At 41.3% G+C, this 25,374-nt stretch overlaps 1 protein-coding gene and 1 non-coding gene across 2 annotated transcripts in view; one reads left to right on the forward strand and one right to left on the reverse strand.

Moving 5' to 3' along the window:
* Nucleotides 1-25,374, reverse strand: part of LOC138948923 (LIM homeobox transcription factor 1-beta-like) — a 102,490-nt gene that overhangs the window by 59,524 nt on the left and 17,592 nt on the right. Inside the window, exon 3 of the mRNA XM_070320577.1 lies at nt 435-630. Coding sequence (XP_070176678.1) covers nt 435-630 — 196 coding nt within the window. The remainder of the gene's footprint in view (nt 1-434; nt 631-25,374) is intronic.
* Trnat-agu (transfer RNA threonine (anticodon AGU)) lies at nt 17,877-17,948 on the forward strand. The gene has a single exon. It is a non-coding gene; the product is annotated as a tRNA-Thr (tRNA).

Below are 25,374 nucleotides of genomic sequence, written 5' to 3' on the forward strand. Positions count from 1 at the left end.
TTAAGTGTTTCTTGTATAGAATATAGTCAATGTTTGTAAAGATTTTAGTCAAGCAGTATGTAAGAAATGTTAAGTCCTTTGTACTGGAAACTTGCATTCTCCCAGTAAGGTCATATATTGTACTACGTTGCAAGCCCCTGGAGCAATTTTTTGATTAGTGCTTTTGTGAACAAGAAACAATTAACAAGTGGCTCTATCCCATCCCCCCCCCTTTCCCCGTCGCGATATAACCTTGAACGGTTGAAAACGACGTTAAACACCAAATAAAGAAATAAAGAAAGAAAGATGAGTGATACTGTGTGATTGGTACAATGATACGTAATTTCAATACAACTTTTGTTTATAAACCAACCTACCAACCAACAAACCAAATCTCTCGGTGGAGTAGACTTTCTCCACCACCATCAACTCCCAAACTTGGTACATGTACTCACTTGTCGTAGTCTGTCTTGCAGTAGAGTTGTCTGTCCCTGGCGAAGCATGACCCGGCGAGGGGCTGGTGACACAGCGCGCACTGGAGACACGTTTCATGCCACGAGTTGTCCATCACCCGTAACAGGTAGCGGTCATCTATCGGGCAGTGGCAACCCGCACACAGCTCCTTCACGCTGGTCTGTGTCGGCATCGTGTCTGTCAAATACAAATACATTGTCAGAAACTAAAATCTGAACAACAATAGTACTGTGGGTGAGATAAACAAAGTTGAACGGAACAAAAGAAATGAGTACTCACCAACACTCGAACAGCACAGACAGACGACAGTTGGCTCTGTCTTTGTCTGTGCGGTCCTTGTGTTGGTGAGAACCGATTTATTTTGTTTTTCAACATTGTCAGAAAGATAGTCAATCAATCAATCAATGAGTCTTATATCGCGCATATTCCGTGGGTACAGTTCTAGGCGCTCTGCAGTGATGCCGTGTGAGATGAAATTTTATACGGCCAGTAGATTGCAGCCATTTCGGCGCATATTTACCTTTCACGGCCTATTATTCCAAGTCACACGGGTATAGGTAGACAATTATTAACTGTGCCTAAGCAATTTTGCCAGGAAAGACCCTTTTGTCAATCGTGGGATCTTTAACGTGCACACCCAATGTAGTGTACACGGGGGGAGGTTCGGACACCGAAGAGAGTCTGCACACAAAGTTGACTCTGTGAAATAAATTTCCGCCGAACCTGGGATCGAACTCACGCTGACAGCGGCCAACTGAATACAAATCCAGCGCGCTACCAACTGAGCTATATCCCCGCCCCATGTACTTCCACACTGAATCAGGCAGCCATGATACCAAAACGTGGGACTCAGTTGAAAGAAAAGAAGACACACTGTTAGATATTCGAAAGAGATAGGATAGCTGTTAACGTTGCAATCACAAGAATAAAAAGTAAAAAAATAAATGCAAGTTCATGACGCGAATAATTAAAGACAAAACGAAACTGTCCCCGGTCCCGTCGGCCTTTGGAGTGGACGAACGAGTTGCATATCAGACCGATAATAATGCCTGTTGGTCACATTTGTCTGTGAGTGTTCCTTCTCCTTGGACGACAGGAAGCAACATGCAAAATATAGACGAATGAAAGACGGAAACGTTGTTCTATCTATTTTTTAATCTTTGTTTTCCTGTATATTTTTGTAATACCACCTGCGAACAACAACCAGAAGCAATGTGCAAAATATAGACCAATGAATGACGGAAACGTTGTTCTATATTTTTTTTTAATCTTTGTTTTCCTGTACATTTTGTGTGTGTTGAAATACCACCCGCGAACAACAACCAGAAACAATGTGCAAAACATAGACCAATGAATGACGGAAACGTTGTATTTTTTTAAATTTTAATCTTTGTTTTCCTGTACATTTTGTGTGTGTTGAAATACCACCCGCGAACAACAACCAGAAGCAATGTGCAAAATATAGACCAATGAATGACGGAAACGTTGTATTTTTTTAAATTTTAATCTTTGTTTTCCTGTACATTTTGTGTGTGTTGAAATACCCCCCGCGAACAACAACCAGAAACAATGTGCAAAACATAGACCAATGAATGACGGAAACGTTGTATTTTTTTAAATTTTAATCTTTGTTTTCCTGTACATTTTGTGTGTGTTGAAATACCACCCGCGAACAACAACCAGAAGCAATGTGCAAAATATAGACCAATGAATGACGGAAACGTTGTATTTTTTTTAATTTTAATCTTTGTTTTCCTGTACATTTTGTGTGTGTTGAAATACCACCCGCGAACAACAACCAGAAGCAATGTGCAAAATATAGACCAATGAATGACGGAAACGTTGTATTTTTTTAATTTTAATCTTTGTTTTCCTGTACATTTTGTGTGTGTTGAAATACCACCCGCGAACAACAACCAGAAGCAATGTGCAAAATATAGACCAATGAATGACGGAAACGTTGTATTTTTTTTAATTTTAATCTTTGTTTTCCTGTACATTTTGTGTGTGTTGAAATACCACCCGCGAACTTCTTCTTCTTCTGCGTTCGTGGACTGAAACTCCCACGTACACTCGTGTTTTTGCACGAGTGGAATTTTACGTGTATGGCCGTTTTTACCCCGCCATTAAGGCAGCCATACGCCGCTTTCGGAGGAAGCATGCTGGGTATTTTCGTGTTTCTATAACCCACCGAACTCTGACATGGATTACAGGATCTTTTCCGTGCGCACTTGGTCTTGTGCTTGCGTGTACACACGAAGGGGGATAAGCCACTAGCAGGTCTGCACATAAGTTGACCTGGGAGATCGGAAAAATCTCCACACTTAACCCACCAGGCGGCAGCGACCGGGATTCGAACCCTCGACCTTCCGATTAAGAGGCCGACGTCTTACCACCACGCCACAGCGCCCGTCCCACCCGCGAACAACAACCAGAAGCAATGTGCAAAATATAGACCAATGAATGACGGAAACGTTGTATTTTTTTTAATTTTAATCTTTGTTTTCCTGTACATTTTGTGTGTGTTGAAATACCACCCGCGAACAACAACCAGAAACAATGTGCAAAACATAGACCAATGAATGACGGAAACGTTGTATTTTTTTAAATTTTAATCTTTGTTTTCCTGTACATTTTGTGTGTGTTGAAATACCACCCGCGAACAACAACCAGAAGCAATGTGCAAAATATAGACCAATGAATGACGGAAACGTTGTTCTATATTTTTTTTTAATCTTTGTTTTCCTGTACATTTTGTGTGTGTTGAAATACCACCCGCGAACAACAACCAGAAGCAATGTGCAAAATATAGACCAATGAATGACGGAAACGTTGTTCTATATATATTTAAATCTTTGTTGTCCTGTAAAACATTTTTAATACCACCCGCGAACAACTACCCGGAGAAATATGCCAATGAATGACGGAAACGTTTTTCTATATATTTAAAAAAAATCATTTTCATTTAGTCACGTTTTGACTAAATGTTTTTAAATAGACCGGGAATCGAGACGAGGATGGCGGTGTATGTATGTATGTATGTATGGGTCTTGGTGCTTGTGTGTCTGTGTGTATGTGTAGAGCAAACCGGACAGATCTTCATGAAACTTAGCATACAAGATGATATCCCAGACTTGTTTCTTAATTTTTTTGATAAATCTCTTTGATGACGTCATATCCGGCTATTTGCAATACTTGAGGCGGCACTAGGACGGCCTCTTTTTTCCACCAAATTGATTGAAGTTTTGGTCAAGCAATCTTTGACTTAGTCCAGACCATGGGATTGCATTTTAAATTGGAAGCTTATAAATTAAAATTCTAGTAATAGATCGAAATGTGATTGCATTGTACTTTTTATACTTTTCCTGATTCAAAATTATATATATTATTTTGAATTAAATTTCTTTAAAACCAAACAGAAATAAATAAATCTCTCTTGAATCTCTGTGTGTCGATAATCTGTCTGGCAGCAGCGATTGATAATCTAGTTTTACTGGCCGAAACAGGTTTTATTTTATTTTGTTTAATCTGTCATGTGTCGATAACAAAACGTATTGCCATTTTCTGGACTTTCATGCACAAAGAAAGAAAACATGTGTCACAAACTGGTATGAAAGGGTAGAATGCAGTTGGACAAGATTTACCTTCACTTTGTTTGTTTGTTTGTTTAACGCCCAGCCGACCACGAAGGGCCATATCAGGGCGGTGCTGCTTTGACATATAACGTGCGCCACACACAAGACAGAAGTCGCAGCACAGGCTTCATGTCTCACCCAGTCACATTATTCTGACACCGGACCAACCAGTCCTAAGCACTAACCCCATAATGCCAGACGCCAGGCGGAGCAGCCACTAGATTGCCAATTTTAAAGTCTTAGGTATGACCCGGCCGGGGTTCGAACCCACGACCTCCCGATCACGGGGCGGACGCCTTACCACTAGGCCAACCGTGCCGGTATTTACCTTCACTGTGACAATCCGTTTTGACAAACCACATGAACCATTTAAAATACAGAAACGACAAACAAATTCACATTAGGTCGCGTCAGAAAAAAAAGAAGATTGTGAGGAGTAGAGGTAAAATTGGATGGATAAAGAAGAAGGATGATGAAGAGACGAAGACGAAGACAAATAAGAAGAAGGAATAAAAGAAGAGACTTAAAAAGAGACAAGTTGAAAATGGGTAAAACAGAAGAATAAAAGAAAACAGGCGCACACACACACACACAAAATGGAAAAAAAAATCAGAAGCAACGCCTTTTCTGCACAGGAGCAGTCGGCGAAGATAAAAAGATGTCCCGTATTCTCAAAGCAAACGGGTTTTCTGCAGATGAAAGGATAATTCTAAAGAATGGAAATGTCTGTGCTGTGAAGAGGGTACCCCCTCGTAGCGTTGGACAGGTGCGAGAGCGCAGCTTGACGAGGCAGCAGAAAAATATTTGCTTGTGTTTGCGGTAGGAAAAGTATGTGGACACTTGAAATTCACTTCCTGGCACAACATACACTCTTCCATATTTTGAGCAAACATCACGGACAAGTGCCGACAACTCTCCTTCAAAAGCGATAGAGATTTAAAGCCGCTTTTCCCCAGCGCTGCTTGAAATTAAAACGATTGTTTTCTCTCCGAGAAGGAAACAGAGAAGAAAGGGAGAGAACGCGCAGACAGATAGACAGACGGACAGAGAGAGAGAGAGAGAGAGAGAGAGAGAGAGAGAGAGAGAGAGAGAGAGAGAGAGAGAGAGAGAGAGAGAGAGAGAGAGAGAGAGAGAGAGAGAGAGAGAGGAAAAGAGAGAGGAAACGAGAGAGAGAGGAAAAGAGAGCGAGAGAGAGAGAGAGAGAGAGAGAGAGAGAGAGAGAGAGAGAGAGAGAGAGAGAGAGAGAGAGAGACTGAGAGAGAGAGAGAGAGAGAGAGCGCGAGAAAACAGAAGTGAAAAACAAACAGACTAACAGAGCGAAACCCAAATACCCCGTATATACAACATACGAGGTATAAAAAAAAAGAGTTTTGCCACCATGTGTCGTACTGGCAGCTAGGAATACTGCACACAGAGGGCTGACGTCGTTCTGAAAACATTTTTGTCGCTTGTAAGTGACACTCGTTGTCGCAACGATTTAAAACTTCAGAATTTAATTTATTCTGTTAAAACAGATACTGGGTTTGAAACCAGAAAAAATATTATTCAAGATCGACCCTGAAAACTCGCGGAGCTACTTCTTTGAAGCACACACGAAAGAAAAGCGTGAATTAAATACAAACTGAGCAAAATGTTGAGTTTTCCTGCATGATAACCTGATCATTCAACTTACTCGGCAGGATGGCCAGCATGCGATTGCGTGCGTGAGTTACCTCAATAACCGTGTAAAATCAATACGTATATAAAAGAAAATGGTTAATTTACAAAAAGAGTTTTCTTTTGGTCGCATGATAACGAAAAGGTCTTTATTATAATGTTGTTGTTGTTGTTGTTGTTGTTGTTGTTGTTGTTGTTTTATGCTATTCTGTTCCGTCGCGATATAACCTTGAACGGTTGAAAACGACGTTAAACACCAAATAAATAAATAAATAAAATAAATGCTATTCTGTGCTGACGGAACGAGGATTGACGTAATTATAGCGGACAATGTATCTGAAATTCACTGATGCGGTTAAGAAATTCATCAACAAGGATAAAATAAAATTGACAAAGTTCCATGAAAGATACATTTTTCAGTTTCACAGTTCTGCGTTTATTCTTATTTGTGCTCAGGAATCAGCAGCCCCTGTACAGTAAGTTCCTCGTCTACCCTTTAAACATAAAAAAACCTAACAAACAAAACAAAAAACCACCAATATTATCTTCCAACATATTAGTGACTTCATAATTTGGCCGTCTCTCCTCTCCTCACCATTTAGGAAACCACGCGCCGTCTTCCAATCCATAAATTAAGTTATTCCTACTGCCTGCATGTTGTTGTGGGTTTTTATTTAGTTTTGTAAAAAGTAATTAAAAGCAATTTTTTTCTATTCTATGACAATATTATTATTTATCTATTTACCAGCTTTCCCCTCTCACTTAGTGTAAGTCATCTATCTACAGCTAGTACAGACGTGCTATGACCTCCAAACCTTGTCAAGCACTGAACCATGCAGGTCAAGCGTGCATGGTGGATTCTTTATTTTTAATTTTTTTTTAGTGCCAGGAGAGGGAAGAAAATGTGACACAAGCCAAAAGAAGGCAAATAAATTTCAAGTCTCAGCCGCGACACCGGAAGTAGGTGAAAGTGGCACCGGAAATAATAAATGCGCGCGCACGTCAGATGGGCCCGGAAGCAGCGCTTTGCATTGTGGGTCTCGGGCGTTTTTCCTTCCCGCCGTCTCTTCCGGCGATCGAACCCGGGTTTCTTTCCCCGCGAGCAGACGACAAAAGAGCCCTGCTGGGGTTTGTGATTGTGTCATTCATATTTGTCAAGAGTAAATGGAGAAAAAGAGAGAGGGAGGTTAATACTTCAACAAGTGCAATATTTGCCTTTAAAACAAAGGCTCTTCAAAAGTCCACCTCCCTCCCCCCCTCCTGGTACTTGAGTCCAGATTGATTTGGCTCCCTGACAAAGGTAGACGTTGGGATTTTTTTCTTTCTCATTCATATCTATTCATATCTATTATATGTGCTCAATGTAACACTTTCTTTGTTTATTCATTGGTATATTCATCTATTATGTCCTGAAACCCGTATTTATTTGGCTTTAAAGAGAAAGGTATAAAAAATGGCCATTTGTTTATTTATTCATTTATCTATTCATTTATGTATTTATTTGTGTATTCATTCATTTATTTATTATTATTATTATTTAAACAAAAATAATTAAACAAAACGTGTACATGCATCTTTTAGGAATGTGCGAACGTTAAAAAACAACACTTTATAACAAAATGGCAAAATTGGGCAATGAGACATTTGTTAAGATTTTTCACTAGTTGCCGATACCATACACTATCTTTGCATTTAATAACGATCCTAAGCTAACAACACGAATTTCTGATTCAAAAGTGTGGAAAAGGATTCAGCAACACTATGGAGCGGAAACCCTGACATTCGGAATGTTTTTACCTATCGCTGGGAACCGAAAACAAGAAAGTTAAGTTGTTGGAACGTTTGTTATTGACAAAAATACGTTATCATATTTTTTTGGGATAATTTGTTTTTAATAAAAGTAATTTTTTGTATCGCTGGAAATTCACAATATGTACCGAGGTCAATCTTTGAATTTGTTTTAGTTACTTCATATTATTTTCGGAGCTGTCAACCACATGTGATGATTTAGCAAGCAGAACTTTGTTTGTTCGTTTAGCATCGTCAAATGGCGGCACACACCAGGTGTGTCAATCTGCATAATATAAAATGCAATCAAATGAATATTGTCGGCTTGTATAAGTTTGTTTTTCAGGCAAAACGCTAATAAAATACTGCGGAAACAACGAACACAGTAAACCCAGCCATTTACGCCTACAACATGTCACAAAAACTGACTTAGTCGTAACAACGAGCAATCGTGACGTAATAAAGCCACAAACTCGAAGGCTGTATTGCAGCATTTCTATAGCATTTACCAAGACTCGCTTCAAAGCACTAACAGTTGTTTTTGAGAGTGCTGATAATTATAACCACTTTTTACCTTTTTTTAGCCAATGAGCGCCCTTGTGTTTGTCAGCAATAGAAAAGTATATACCAATTATTTCCACTATTAATCTCACTGGAATGACCTTTTTCAGATTACTTTGCTTCTTGTCAATTTCAGGGGGACTTTTTGTAATCAACTACCTTTTTTTTCGTAGGCTACGCTACGGTGATCAGAGCATTCGTATTTCTGCACCGCTTCGAAAAAAGAAAGACAACTCTACAAGCCCACCCCCCCCCCCCCAAAAAAAAAAACACTCAAAGTTTTCTATATTGTGTTCAAAATATCAACAAACGTTGTGGAATGTCATTGCATCAAAACTTGTTAAAATCCTGCAATTTCACTTTGTTTCAAGTCAAATAATCAGACTTTTCTTTCGCGTTTTCGGGTACTCCAAACGTCACTCAAATTGCAAATCATAAAGACGGAGAAGCCGGGTGAGGTCAAGCGGCGCAAATCTATTTATCTCCTTTACTGTTACCCCAAACACGCCCTAATTATACCCTGACAGCGCAACTGACACAAAATGCGCTCTCGATAACGCAACACTCGTTCACTGACCGTAAACTGCTTCCAGCGCGGAGAAAGTATACATGAATTGAGTCGGCAAAAATGTTGTTTGTCATTGATATTTTTTCCGGTAGGTGTTCATTCTAGGCTGCTTGTCTGATTTTCTTTTACTACAAGTGCATGCACATGCAGAATGATCAACGGTCTCTGACAGTTGATTGTTATGCTTTTAATCAGGTTTTCTTGACCCGTGGTTTTTCCAACTTACAGGATTTTTTAAACCAATTTCTAAACTAGATATTCTGTTAAAACAAAACAAATTATAAGGCGCGATTATTTATCAAAATTGCTGATTTTAAATACAGGAAAAAATACCCAAGAGTCAAAGAATGGAAAAAAATACATTCAAACGGCTATTACCTTTTTTTCTACCTGGAAACAGTTTTTTGAACGTGGTTTCACCAAGTTACGGCTTTAAAAAACAAATTGTAATACAAAAGAATGTCAGGTCTGAGCAGTACTCTGTTCAGAGTCGATCAAGATATTCAGCTGCCTTAGACATGTATTGTCAAGTAAACAAGACTATTTTCACTATCATCCAACATATGGAAGAGTGAGTGACAGAATGACGCAAACTACGGAACAATTTCTGAAAATGATAATGTCAGAAGTTACAGTACCCTTGATGCAGTTTACTGAAAAATGTCCGACTCCAAGTTTGGTCGATAGCATTATACATTTCAGATAACCACACCGTGACACTCGTATCTCGTACGACACGAGGCTCATTAACATGTAACAAAGAGAGGACAGGTTAGTGTAAAGATGACCCGCACTGAAACGCTCACGTTATGTCTAGCTCAGTGAAAATTATCCAAGCATTTTCTCTCAGATACCGGTGTGACGTTTTCATCTTTCGCCGTGTTGATATTTCGCTTCTCGGCCTCGTTGATCTAGTATAAACTCTACACTGAACAAAAAACCACCCTTCGATAGTACTGATGAGCGACCTTGTGTACCTTACATTCATGGGGCCAAATTTGTCCAACCAATTTGTTTTATTTAACTTAGAAATTTGATTCATCCTAAAATGTTTTCCTTCTTACTCAAGGGACGTAACCACTCAGTACACGTTTTCGAAGAATTCGATTTTGGGGGTGAAATCTATTACATTTTACCACCAATTTTCTTCACATGCAAGAAACTGACATGCTTTTCGTCCATAAATAATTTCACTTCTTAATTTTACCAGGAAACAACATTTCAGTCTTGAGTATATGTCGAGGGGGAAATATGTACACAGGCGAAAGATGAAATCGTGACACTGGCGTCGCATGCGGGATAGGATAGCTAGCTACCACTAAGTGATGAGACTGTGTGTTTAGGAACACCTGTTCGGTCGTTACGCGGATGACACACAACAAACACACAGGCAGTCAGAGGCGGACAAGTTGACAAACGATAAAATCATCGCTGATAGTGTCTTCTCTCTTATCGTCCTCTTCCATCACCCCTCGCTCCCTGTGGCGCGAGCTGCTGCCTCTCGCCGCGCGAGATCTCGCGACAGCGCATGTGCACGTGCCAGGGGAGGCAATATAACCGCACGTGCACCGGTAGAGACATACGGAAACCTGGCGAAACAAGTGGCCCTCGATCGGAGGATGTTCCGGGTAGGACAATATCCTTATTACGACTGTGAATTTCCCCCTGTATAGAGTGCATTGTGTTCTGCTGGATTCAAGGAGACATGTGCAGATGCACACATGCGATAATGACCCGGTCCGACCCCCTTCCCAGCTCTAGAGCACACACAGTAGGCTTGCAAAGAACTGTAATGGGTGTTCTCCCTTAGTTCACAGCGCAATGATTGTAAGTTGTGTTGCATGATGCAGCCTATGGATACAGTATTAATTCATCCACCGTCTTTCTCTCTATCTCTCTCTCTGTCAAACACACACACACACACACACACACTCACACACACACACATACACACTTACTCGCACACAATCAGTAACACAGAGAGAGAGAGAGAGAGAGAGAGAGAGAGAGAGAGAGAGAGAGAGAGAATTGAATTGAACTTTATTTAACAGAGAGAGAGAGAGATAGAGAGAGACAGAGACAGACAGACAGACAGACAGACAAATAGAGAAAGAGGTTGGCAGACAGACAAATAGAGAAAGAGGTTGGCAGACAGACAGAGAAAGTGAGATAGAGAAAGGGAGGGAGAGAGAGGGAGAGAGAGAGAGAGAGAGAGAGAGAGAGAGAGAGAGAGAGAGAGAGAGAGAGAGAGAGAGAGAGAGAGAGAGAGGGGGGAGGGCAGGGCAGGGAGCAGAAGAAGAGGTTTAGCTTATCTCTTGGATATATCTGATGCGTTGTTATGCTTCCTTAAACTCCTTTTTGTGTCTGACTGAGGGAAGATAAATATTTGCATGAAAGTCTCGCTTCAAGCACTATCCGCAAACATTAAACAGGAATGACCTGCGTCGGGTCAATTTAATAAATGCACGCAAACGTAATACATGATGTACATCGCATTCCTCTTCTTCTTTGTCCATGGGATGAAACTCCCACGTACACTCGTGATTTTTTGTGAGTTTGTACGTGTATGACCGTTTTTACCCCGCCATTTAGGCAGCCATACGCCGCTTTCGGGGGAAGCATACTGGGTATTTTCTTGTATCTATAACCCACCGAACTCTGACATGGATTACATGATCTTTTCCGTGCGCACTTGGTCATGTCCACGTGTTTTTCATACAGACACGCACACAAACATCTACAAGTTAAAAACGCAATGTAAACACACAATCATACAGAACCAAAACAAAATAACAACAAACACGAGTCCAAAACCACCACAAACAATAAACAGACAGCTACACCGATCGACAGAAAGACAGACAGATAAACAGACAGACTGACAGACAGATAAACAGACAGAAAGACAGACAGATAAACAGACAGCTACACCGATCGACAGACTGACAGACAGATAAACAGACAGACTGACAGACAGATAAACAGACAGAAAGACAGATAAACAGACAGCTACACCGATCGACAGAAAGACAGACAGATAAACAGACAGACTGACAGACAGATAAACAGACAGAAAGACAGACAGATAAACAGTCAGACTGACAAACAGATAAACAGACAGACTGACAGACAGATAAACAGACAGACTGACAGACAGATAAACAGACAGGTACACCGATCGACAGACTGACAGACAGATAAACAGACAGACTGACAGACAGATAAACAGACAGAAAGACAGACAGATAAACAGACAGACTGACAGACAGATAAACAGACAGGTACACCGATCGACAGACTGACAGACAGATAAACAGACAGCTACACCGATCGACAGACTGACAGACAGATAAACAGACAGGTACACCGATCGACAGACTGACAGACAGATAAACAGACAGGTACACCGATCGACAGACTGACAGACAGATAAACAGACAGACTGACAGACATATAAACAGACAGATCTAGAGACACACACTTACACGCGAAGATATTCTTGGACATTATGCCATCTTTTTTGGTCAAACCACGTTTTAGTTTATTTGTAGACTTCTGAATTTTAGCGGGGACTTGGAATGCACCCAACGGGAATAAACCGAATGCCTCGATCAACATTTATAGGGTTGGCTTTGATGTTAATGTATTTATTTATTCATCTATTTGCCCATAAAACATATGTAATACTGACTACTAATGTTGGCTAAATGTACTTAAACCTGGTTAACAAATAAAGTAACCAATTCTGACGATCACCTAAAGTTCAACATCTTCCGCGTCTCCCTAACGCTTGTCGAAACAAATCGCGAAGCTGTTCTGCTTCAAAGATCGTTTCCGTGTGTCTCTTTACTTAGATGTCACATCTACACAAACGCGAAGATGATTTAAGACTCGCGAGGTGTGAAAAAGACTCAGTCCCCACACGCACACATGGTGCAAGGGAAACACGTGTGTCGGACAAGCCCACTCAGGTCTTTATGAGCGCATACCTCGCCGTCTGTCACCACAGCCAAAACCTTACTCGCATCGATAATCTCCCCATCGATTTTGCCTACTTGCCTTCGATCCGCCTCAATTGTTTTGCTATCCGTCTTGGGGGCGACCCTGACTGAACAATGCTGGGGAAGGGAAGGCGAACGGATGACACGTGCCTTTTTGTCTTTGCTGCCAGCAGCTGTCGTCCCCTCTTCTCTCTGTTCGTGTTGAACGTACAGAGAGAGGTTCAAATGCTACCCTGAATGTGAAGAGAGCGCCCATGACGTCTGCGGGGAGCTGATGGCTAAAGGACCAACATTGAAATTCCTTGACAAACTTTGATAAGAACTACTAGTGATTGTAATATGACAGCGTGCATTAAAGAGATTCTGTGAAGATTTCTATGCATTTAGCGGAAACGCCGTCAATATTTCGATCGTAACAGAGAAACAGACTCATACACACCCAAACAAACAAACAAAACACACACACACCCAAACCCACACCCACACACAAACGGAGTTCTATAAGTTATCACTGGTGATCAATAAATAAATGCTGAGACCCCCATCTCACCATCACCTCAGTTCGGGCTGGCCGCCTTTCTGGTAGCATACCGACACTAGCAGTCTTGTAATTATCGTGGCGAGATACCAGTAAAAGAATCTTTTCCATTCATAATTTTCCATTGTAGTCCCCGATACCTCATTGTTCTTAATAATCACCACTTTTGCAACTTTTGTACCCCAGCAACAAGACCAGCTTTCGCATGCGTCCTTGTAACTGGTCAAATAAAACCAGATTCTTTAGAGCACTGTCGCACCAACATTTAGCCCTTTCTCTAAAAGCCACAGGTTCATTGTGCGCGTACAGGGCATGATCTGAACCCCTCTGATATTACCCTCGCTTTTGCTGACACTTGGGTCTGGAGCGGACTGCTGCAGCATCAAAAAGTCGTTATAGAAATGGTCCAACAATGTGGCGAATTAGTCGCGGAATATATCAGCCGCGCAGACTGTGTACGCTTGGGCCGTCTTACAAGTATGATGTATAGGTTGTAAAGTTTGTAAGAAATGGCGAGGAACTACCGAGGGCATAAAAATAAAACTGCCGTACGTGACCGCCACAGTGGAAAAGCGCAACGGCAGCAGTCTTGGGAGAGGGAGGCATGATCGTGATTTATTAGTAGTGTTCGCATAAGTAGAAATCATAATCCGCTGAGGGTCTGTAAACAGCATGTACTGTTGACGTTTAAGACTGTGGTTTCCTTCCAGATAGTCAGCTTGCTTCGACACAATAAAGTTTTCGATTTGATTAATAGCTTTATGACGGATCAACAGAACAGAGAAGGGTCATCACGGGACGCGTTGATCGAAGAAAGGGTTAAGAAATGACGACTTGCTGTTCTATTCGCAAAACGATTGATACACACGAAAATTCGCTTGTTTCTAGCATATCTAATAATATGCCTTGCACAAAACTGACTCCTAATCCCTCACCTCAGAGCGAGGACGGCTGTCTATGATGCAGGACGACTGAAAACAGCTATACGCGTAATCTTCTTCCCTTTTGAATGACAGACACCTACTCTTTATCTAGTGGCCCCGCGAGTGTTTAGCACAGCTACGCACAACGTCGGCAACAACAACTACGAAAACATCATTTCCGCTCACTGGCACCTCTTTTTCTAAGCTCCCTCCCCTTTGTATAATCAGGCCGCTTCAAATACACGGAAGCAACCCGCCCCCCCCCCCCCCCCACCCACACACACCACCACAAAAACGCAACAACAAAAAACAAAACAAAAATACAGAAATAAATCTACTGTGGACCTCACCACAATCGTTCCCCGATTAAAACCCCACCACGCATTGTCAGATCTGGCGCAGAGCGACTCCTCTTCCCTTACTACTACGGACGGGACAGATAGCATGCAGGTAGGCAGCATCGACTTTGTGTCACACCGTGGAACAGCAGTGCCACGCAAGCACCCGGCAACGCACGTGCGCCTCGAATCCCTGGATCGTCAGCAACACTGTGCATGGCTGTGTGACAGCAAGCCTCTGGCTTTAGGACCTCATGCTGGTTCTGCTTGTGACTCAGTGCCCGTGTCAAAAACTCAGGCGTAAGGCGTGCAGATCATACAGTACATACTTTATCAAACTTTTACGCCCCGGTCTGTTTGCAGACCTGATTCCAGGTAGTTTATCATCGACTTTGGGAGGCTTAGTCGAGAGCGTTAAGGTTCTAGAGCTGGGCTGGCTACAATGTTCTGTTCCTTCAGGGGAACTCTTGGCGGTGATTTATGTCTGGGAGATAGCACACGCTCCAAGCATACAGACTTTTTGAAAAGAAACGACATAAATCAGAAAGACTGAACATTTCGTTATTGTGCAGTGGAAGCTGCCGTGGGAAATTTTTGACGTGGAGTGAGTCTCGTAGAAAGTTAATCTACAAGGTCATAGAGGTCCCGGAATTATCAGGAGTGTCAGAAAGTGAGTTCATAAGTTTTAAACTCACTCCCTCTGTTTCTGTTATTAAAGATGACACACAACAAAGATTTTCGTTCTCTGTGTGTGTATGTGTGTGTGTGTGTGTGTGTGTGTGTGTGTGTGTGTGTGTGTGTTTTTCACTGTGTGTGTGTTTTTCACTGTGTGTGTGTGTGTGTGTGTGTGTGTGTGTGTGTGTGTGTGTGTGTGTGTGAATGACAGCCTGTCTATCTGTCTCTCAGTGTCTCTATGCCTGCGCGCCCGCATAGACACTCTCTTTATTATTTGTTTATATTCAAACGAAGAATGGTCACCAGCTGCTGACAAGTCCTCCCCCACCCCACTTCCCATCCCACCCGAACTTTGTGATGTCCTGCACCACCTGACGCTATCGAGGAAACCAAACAGCGAGCAGACGATCGCTCGTGCCGCTTATCGTCGTCATCATCTCTCTCATCTTTGTCGTCATCTCCGTGCCCTTGACGGACCGACAGTGTTTGTAAGGCGACAGCTGGTTGGTCGGCCACAGGCGGAGCTGGTTGGTCACATTATAGTCTCTCGCCCGTCGTTTCGTATCAGTTTCCAAAACTTATCCCGCAACTGATGAGAGTCTGATTCATGTAGTGTTAAAATGGGCAATCTTTGGTTTGGTTTGTGTGTATGTGTGTGTCTGCGTGGCCATTATCCCATAAAGTGTCCTTGACACCGTAGAACTGATCAATCCTACAGACCTTGATCATCAAACCAAAAAGCGGGGGGGGGGGGGTAATGACCGCACCAACTGTCTTTACACAACTTTTTGTCTCTTTTAGCAAAATTTGAATTTCAATGCTGCATAATTAAATGAACCAACCATTATAAAGATTTTAAAAAAAGGGGGGGAAAAAGAGAGAGAAAAGCAGACTTGCGAAACTCAAAATCTGTAGCTTGAAAAGTCGTTTATTTATTTCTGAACAAAATGCACGCAGTTATATGTTTTTAATGTTGTGAATGAAAAAATTAAATGAAAAGTCAATTTTTGTTACAAAATTAAAAATAAGACTTTTCTTTTTCTTTTCTTCTGAAAACATACTTCGCTGTAACACACATCACAAGGTCGGTTACATCAACCACAGTCTACAGCTGACTCATGAATATGGTGCCGATACTGACAAACCAAGCCAGCAACAAAGAATAACAGACAGCAGCAAAACTGAGAACATGAACAAGAACACGAGCCACAACAACAACACACCCAAAAAATAAACGACACCATACAAAATAACAACAACAAACGGCAACGTCTAACAATAAAACCTATCATATATTTCCAGCGACGTAAGACGCGTGTTCCTGTTACAGGCAACCGGGAAGCACGTGTCAGAGATCTGTGTGTGCTGTGCACAGCGCACGACCGAGGGTCGGGTTGGCACGTGCGTCTGTTGAAAGCTCTGTACGGGTGGAGTTGGTGCGAATGTTATGGTCTTCCTGAGACGACGATCCTTTAACAAAAAATGTAAGAGACGCTGTTGTCGTTGTTCGTTTCGCTCGTTTGTTGAGCGCTCCACTTTATGTTTTGGGTGTGTGTGAATACTCGCTTGTATTTCCTTGACTGCCGCTTCGTCAATTTCTCCATATTTTCTGAAGGCCTTACGGGATTTTAAGGGATTTTAAAGGGAGTTTTGACTCTTTGTGCCATCCATGGCACTTGTGGCATCCTCAAAATGTTCTTTGCTTTACACAGACAGGACTACCGGTTCTTAACGATCATCTAGGTCAAATAATGTTATCAAAATTTACTCTTTTAGTGCTCTATCTCTGTTTCCAACCACACCAGTACACACCGCATACTCAAAACTTTCTCCCCTTTGAAGGGGCTGGATCACCTGCTGGTTGCGGTCATCAAACTTTCTCTCCCTGCGCGGTTTGAGAGCACTGTCCAGATCAAACACGGGTAGGTTTGCGTAGCTGTCGATCGGGTGTCCTCACCCGCCCGCCAACAATCACCACAACAAGGTGCAAGAGGGCTGGAGTACCCTTGATTTCCACCCGAGCTCCCCTGCACTTGTTTACCCTGATAACTATCCTGATAAAGTAACGAACGGCTGCGCGTCTCTCTAACCGCTTTGTTGTCGCTGATCGGGTCGGATTCGACGACTCACACACACAATGGGGTTATTCTCCAAATGGCGGTCCAGTTTCCAAGCTGCAAGTAACCACTGTCCTAACAAAAAATTGGTTTTGGGTCATTGTATAACACTACAGATTTCATGACGGATTACAAGTCACAGAATGTTGTAGAAGCTATACACAACAGCAACAAATATAGCATTTGATTTCATTAGATGACTTTTGTTAGTGAAGCAAAACAATTTTGTTTTGTTTTTTGATTTCACATTTCTTAACTTCGCCCATTATGGGGGGAATTGATCTATTTTGACCACTGCGCCATATATACGGATCTACATAACTCTGTGAATTCGGTCTCAAGGCGTTTTACCAAACCCATGTCCCTGTTTTAGACACCAATACCAATGAATCTCAAATTCATTTATGTGAAATGGACCCTTTCAGCTTTGCCTTCCGGGACAGTGGCCAGTCCAGACAGCTCGGACAGTGGCTATTTATTTGTGTTCGTTGCTCCTACCACTGGGGGCATGTCGGCGAATATCAGTTGTACAAGAGTTTGAATTGGGACCTTTTGCCTGTATCGACATGAAAGGAAGGCAATCATCGAAAGTGTAAGGTGTATTTTACATCTGAAGGGACCGCAACACGGTGGCCTAGTGGTAAGGCGTCCGCCCAGTGAGCGGGAGGTCCTGGGTTCGAACCCCGGCCGAGTCATACTTTAAAATTGGCAATCTAGTGGCTGCTCCGCCTGGCGTCTGGCAAGATGGGGTTAGTGCTAGGACTGGTTGGTCCGGTGTCAGAATAATGTGACTGGGTGAGACATGAAGCCTGTGCTGCGACTTCTGTCTTGTGTTCTTTCTTTCTTTATTTGGTGTTTAACGTCGTTTTCAACCATTCAAGGTTATATCGCGACGGCTGTCTTGTGTGTGGCGGTGTTCTTTCCAAACACTTGTAGAAATTGATCTAATGCTAATGGGTAAAAAAAAAAAAATTAAAAAAAAAAGAACACCCACGTTAAATGTCATAGCAGCACCGCCCTGATATCACCCTTCGTGGTGGACTGGGCGTTAAACAAACAAACAAATCATCTGAAGGGCTTTAGAAAACGTTGTCTTCTAGGTTCGGTGATATATTATTTGGGAATACAAGGAGAACGAGGGGAGGACAAGAGAGAAACTGGTGTGTGTCTGTACGCATAGGGGCAAACACACTTTGTCTTCGGGCATTCGTTCTGTTTTAGATTTTTACGCTTTTATGCGAGTTCTGTTTTATTGTCAGATTTTTTATGTGTAACTATGTGTCTATTACTTATCAGTCTTGCGTGTTTTTTTCTCATCTTTTTAAAAACAAATTTTCTAGATTATCTTATATAACTATAAGTGGTCGTTGTCTAATGCTTGTATGTTTTTTCTTACGAGAAAACTTTTTATATGTAAAATGTTAAATTTTAATGTCTAATGTAAAGCGCCATGAGACTGCCATTTGGCGGTGAACAGCGCTATAAAAGAATGTTTTATTATTATTAGTATTATTATTATTATTATTCCCAAAACAGTTCTAGAGTTGGGCGTCGCTTCGCGGTCTTATTGTACTATGTATTGCGAACATGGACACTTGTACACACAGCAACATTTCATTTATTGTTTTTTTAAATTCTGTCCATACTGCCATTATGACAAATATAACAAATCTCTCGCGGTGTTCTTTCCAAACACTTGTAGAAATTGATCTAATGCTTATGGGTAAAAAAAAAATTAAAAAAAATAAAATAAAAAAAAGAACACCCAATACATTATTGTTTTCCCACAGAGTAAAATATTGTTCAACATCACACAAAATGCACCGACATCATAGGTTTAATAACCAAAGACTGTTTTCTTTAAAAGGTGTGTACCAAAACAACAGATACCGCCAAACTTATGCAAATTTATGTTTTACAACATGGAACGGGAGGGGAGAGACGCCAACAAAATCACCGCATGTTGTTAAAAATATGACTCATTTCGTTGTCTTTTTCCCCCCTTCCCTTTCCACGACCAAGAGGAGCTAAAAAAAACGTTCAACGCTATTATGAAGACACGGACGAAACATGTCGCCGGAAAGTCCCAAATACGTGCGAAATCCGGCATAATGATATCAGCAACCTGTCCCGTTACAATGGCACGGTAACATATCGCGGCTGAAGAGAAGAGGTTTTAAGGCCGCATTATAAAGAGAGCCAGAGTTCTCAATGGCGAAAATCCACCGTGGAAAATGTGTGTGAAAAAGGGACTGATGCCCGCGTCATGGATGAGTTATTTTCAACAGGGGATACAGTCCTCTCCCTTTTTATATTTAGTCAAGTTTTGACTAAATATTTTAACGTAGAGGGGGGAATCGAGACGAGGGTCGTGGTGTATGTGTGTGTGTGTGTGTGTGTGTGTCTGTGTGTGTGTGTAGAGCGATTCAGACTAAACTACTGGACCGATCTTTATGAAATTTGACATGAGAGTTCCTGGGTATGAAATCCCCGAACGTTTTTTTCATTTTTTTGATAAATGTCTTTGATGACGTCATATCCGGCTTTTCGTGAAAGTTGAGGCGGCACTGTCACGCCCTCATTTTTCAACCAAATTGATTCAAATTTTGGTCAAGTAATCTTCGACGAAGCCCGGGGTTCGGTATTGCATTTCAGCTTGGTGGCATAAAAATTAATTAATGACTTTGGTCATTAAAAATCGGAAAATTGTAAAAAAAAATAAAAATTTATAAATCGCTCCAAATTTACGTTTATCTTATTCTCCATCATTTGCTGATTCCAAAAACATATAAATATGTTATATTCGGATTAAAAACAAGCTCTGAAAATTAAATATATAAAAATTATTATCACAATTAAATTGTCCAAATCAATTTAAAAACATTTTCATCTTATTCCTTATAAGATATGATATGTTTGGATTAAAAACACGCTCAGAAAGTTAAAACAAAGAGAGGTACAGAAAAGCGTGCTATCCTTCTTAGCGCAACTACTACCCCGCTCTTCTTGTCAATTTCACTGCCTTTGCCATGAGCGGTGGACTGACGATGCTACGAGTATACGGTCTTGCTGAAAAATGGCAGCTACTTGACTAAATATTGTATTTTCGCCTTACGCGACTTGTTGTTTGTTAAAGGGATACTGTTGCTCTGACTTTGTGGGTGAGTTTCTGGCGAATTTAACGAATCTGAAGAATCTAGGGAATCTAGTACCTTAATATAGACGCACATGGAATGATCTGCACGAAAACGCACCACAAGTTTGATGATTAATTAAATCAAAATGAGTGATGGCGCTTCAGGGCGCTTCTCTGTGATGTTGAAAACAACAAGAAGAGCAAACGCTCGATCGAGTCACTTTCGCAGTTCTGAATATTATATGAGGCATCAGATGGACAGGAAGAAATTGCTATTCACAACACAATGAGTCACGTTCACATAAAATTTGAGCCCGGTCACTTTTATAGTTTCCGAGAAAAGCCCAACGTTAAGTTGTGTGTTGCCGAACAGAAAAGGCTAGTTATCTCCCTTGTTTTTCTGATAACGTTCGTAAAAGGCTACAGATGTAAATACTTTGATGTAAAGAATAATCCTACAAAGTTTCAATCACATCCGATGAACTTTGTCAAAGATATAAAATGTCTAATTTTTCCTTTGACGCTGACCTGTGACCTTGAAAAAGGTCAAAGGTCAACGAAGCCATCGTTAAAGTGTAGAGGTCATTGGAGGTCACGACTAAACAAAATATGAGCCCGATCGCTTTGATAGTTTCCGAGAAAAGTCCAACGTTAAGGTGGTGTCTACGGACGGCCGGCCGGACGGCCGGCCGGACAGACTAACACTGACCGATTACATAGAGTCACTTTTTCTCAAGTGACTCAAAAAGTAGTCGAGAAGCGCCGCCCTCTATGACGCGGCCGCCTAGTAACTTGCATCACGTACACAAACAAGGGAAGTAAATCAGTGGAAGTCATCCAACCCAACCATCCCTAAGTATGCTCTTTCTTTGCCTATTCTACATTTAATCAACCTTTTAAAAACGTTCCTTTGCAAAGTGAAGGCAGTCCTCCTGCGTAGTAGCCGCACAGACCCGTTTCCTTCTTCTAAAGACCCCCCCACACACACACACACTCAATGTGACTTCAGCTCTGACTTCTGAATCTTTGCCCGGTCAGTATCCTTTTGACAAGTCTAGGATCAGCCTTCAGGCTCGATCAAAACTAACTGTGCCAGCTGCTAGCGTTGCAAGAAGACAGTCCTGGCGTAGAAAAGGAGTATGCCCTGACTTCCACCCGACACACCCCTTTTCACCGCTGCACAAACGTGCTTCCACCCGATTGCACTGCAATGCCACCCGTCGACAATGATACACTAGGTGTCTTTTGTGGCTCTTTCTTCGAGTTTCTCCCCGAGCTCGCGCTGACACCTTCTCTGTTTGGGTTTGGGAACAAGAGCCCTATTTTATCGGGTGGAAACAAGGCAGTCACGCTACAATTTTCCCTCAAACTGGGAGAGATAGGAGCCATAACTTGGGTGTGTTTAAAGTAGGGTCGGGAGTCTCCTTTCGTGGCGGGCGGTACTGAAGCGAAACGTCCAAGGATGACCTGAAGGTACCTCCTTCCCGTGTTAACGGTCATGTAAACCGCCGTGAAATGTCTGGACATTTACATGGAATAAAAAACATCCATCCACTTGAATATATACAAAGAATCAACAACCTGGCCGGTTTTTTGCGCAGAGTGAGAATGTTTTGTCGAAATGATTTTGAAGATTAATATATATATATATATAAATGTCCGTTGCGAAACCAATTCCGCAAACATTTCTGTAGTCCCTTTCTATGTCATGAGATACTATGAATGAGCTACATATTCTTTCTGGGGCTCAAAACAACAGAAAACCGTCCGCAAAGCAACATGTAGATACTGACACTTTCAGAACGTTGCTGTTGTAGCATCTGCCATTCCTATTTCTATCGTTGTTATTGGCACACACTCAAAATATTTATCTGCAACACGTTCTTGCTGGGTGAATAAATATATCTGACTGAAATCTGACGACCCGGACAGACACTTGAACGCATCTGTTACACTACGCAATTGCTTTGAACTTTGTTCCACTGAAATGGTAGGGACTTGTCCCTGTTCTGCGCAACAACTAGTCTGTTCAACCTTCTTTGTCCTCTTCGTGATATTGCGTTAGCCTCTCTTTGTATCTTCCTAGCTAGGTGATCAATTGTGTTCGTTCTCTCTCTCTCTCTCTCTCTCTCTCGCTTTATCTCTCTCTCTTCTCTCTTCTTTCTCTCTCTCTCCTCTGTCTGTCTGTCTGTCTCTCTCTCTTTCTCTCTCTCTGTCTCTCCTCCCTCTGTCTCTCTCTCTCTCCCCTCTCTCTCTCTCTCTCTAGATACTAAGAAAGTATTTTGTACACTCTCCCACCCCCCATCTCTCTCTCTCTCTCTCTCTCTCTCTCTCTCTCTCTCTCTCTCTCTCTCTCTCTCTCTCTCTCTCTCTCTCTCTCTCTCTCTCTCTGCACCAGGCTTTATCCAAGACCTAATGACCTGTTATACCATATGACTTGTCTGTTGCGTGCATGTGTCTGTAGTATGTCTGTATGCATCAGGCAAAATATCAGACATATGGATAGAAATTGTATCTCTACACTGACGAACCAGCTAAAGCGGAGACAATATGGGTGCCTCAAAACCAGACATGATGCTCCCTTCAACACCCCTTCCCTCCACACTCATCCTGTTTAAAAGAAAAATTGTAAAATAATCTTAATGCATGGGTGGGACTGTAAAATATCATGAATCCTGAACCAAACCAAAAACAACCACAAAAAAAGAGAAAAAAAAGAGGCCATAATCGAATCCGGATTTCCGGCATATACCGGAAGAATCCCACCCATGTTAATGTAGTTAACATAACATCATGCCTTACACCAATATCATCAGCCAAAATCGGTCTTTGCAAAGTTATAAACAAGTCGCGTAAGGCGAAAATACAACATTTAGTCAAGTAGCTGTCGAACTCACAGAATGAAACTGAACGCAATGCCATTTTTCAGCAAGACCGTATACTCGTAGCATCGTCAGTCCACCGCTCATGGCAAAGGCAGTGAAATTGACAAGAAGAGCGGGGTAGTAGTTGCGCTAAGAAGGATAGCACGCTTTTCTGTACCTCTCTTTGTTTTAACTTTCTGAGCGTGTTTTTAATCCAAACATATCATATCTATATGTTTTTGGAATCAGGAACCGACAAGGAATAAGATGAAAGTGTTTTTAAATTGATTTCGACAATTTAATTTTGATAATAATTTTTATATATTTAATTTCCAGAGCTTGTTTTTAATCCAAATATAACATATTTATATGTTTTTGGAATCAGAAAATGATGGAGAATAAGATGAACGTAAATTTGGATCGTTTTATAAATTTTTATTTTTCTTTACAATTTTCAGATTTTTAATGACCAAAGTCATTAATTAATTTTTAAGCCACCAAGCTGAAATGCAATACCGAAGTTCGGGCTTCGTCGAAGATTACTTGACCAAAATTTCAACCAATTTGGTTGAAAAATGAGGGCGTGACAGTGCCGCCTCAACTTTCACGAAAAGCCGGATATGACGTCATCAAAGACATTTATCAAAAAAATGAAAAATGTGTTCGGGGATTTCATACCCAGGAACTCTCATGTCAAATTTCATAAAGATCGGTCCAGTAGTTTAGTCTGAATCGCTCTACACACACACACAGACACACACACACACACACACACACACACACACACACACACACACACACGCACGCACGCACGCACATACACCACGACCCTCGTCTCGATTCCCCCCTCTACGTTAAAACATTTAGTCAAAACTTGACTAAATGTAAACAAGTCGCGTAAGGCGAAAATACAACATTTAGTCAAGTAGCTGTCGAACTCACAGAATGAAACTGAACGCAATGCCATTTTTCAGCAAGACCGTATACTCGTAGCATCGTCAGTCCACCGCTCATGGCAAAGGCAGTGAAATTGACAAGAAGAGCGGGGTAGTAGTTGCGCTAAGAAAGATAGCACGCTTTTCTGTACCTCTCTTCGTTTTAACTTTCTGAGCGTGTTTTTAATCCAAACATATCATATCTATATGTTTTTGGAATCAGGAACCGACAAGGAATAAGATGAAAGTGTTTTTAAATTGATTTCGACAATTTAATTTTGATAATAATTTTCATATATTTAATTTTCAGAGCTTGTTTTTAATCCAAATATAACATATTTATATGTTTTTGGAATCAGAAAATGATGGAGAATAAGATGAACGTAAATTTGGATCGTTTTATAAATTTTTTTTTTTTTTTTACAATTTTCAGATTTTTAATGACCAAAGTCATTAATTAATTTTTAAGCCACCAAGCTGAAATGCAATACCGAAGTCCGGGCTTCGTCGAAGATTACTTGACCAAAATTTCAACCAATTTGGTTGAAAAATGAGGGCGTGACAGTGCCGCCTCAACTTTCACGAAAAGCCGGATATGACGTCATCAAAGACATTTATCAAAAAAAATGAAAAAAACGTTCGGGGATTTCATACCCAGGAACTCTCATGTCAAATTTCATAAAGATCGGTCCAGTAGTTTAGTCTGAATCGCTCTACACACACACACACACACAGACACACACACACACACACACACACACACACACACACAGAGACAGACACACACACGCACATACACCACGACCCTCGTCTCGATTCCCCCCTCTACGTTAAAACATTTAGTCAAAACTTGACTAAATGTAAAAACAAGTCGCGTAAGGCGAAAATACAACATTTAGTCAAGTAGCTGTCGAACTCACAGAATGAAACTGAACGCAATGCAACGCAGCAAGACCGTATACTCGTAGCATCGTCAGTCCACCGCTCACGGCATAGGCAGTGAAATTGACAAGAAGAGCGGGGTAGTAGTTGCGCTGAGAAGGATAGCACGCTTTTCTGTACCTCTCTTCGTTTTAACTTTCTGAGCGTGTTTTGAATCCAAACATATCATATCTATATGTTTTTGGAATCAGGAACAGACAAGGAATAAGATGAAAGTGTTTTTAAATTGATTTCGAAAAAAAAA

The sequence above is a fragment of the Littorina saxatilis genome, linkage group LG15 (genome assembly GCF_037325665.1).
Source record: "Littorina saxatilis isolate snail1 linkage group LG15, US_GU_Lsax_2.0, whole genome shotgun sequence".
In the NCBI taxonomy this organism is placed as follows: domain Eukaryota; kingdom Metazoa; phylum Mollusca; class Gastropoda; order Littorinimorpha; family Littorinidae; genus Littorina; species Littorina saxatilis.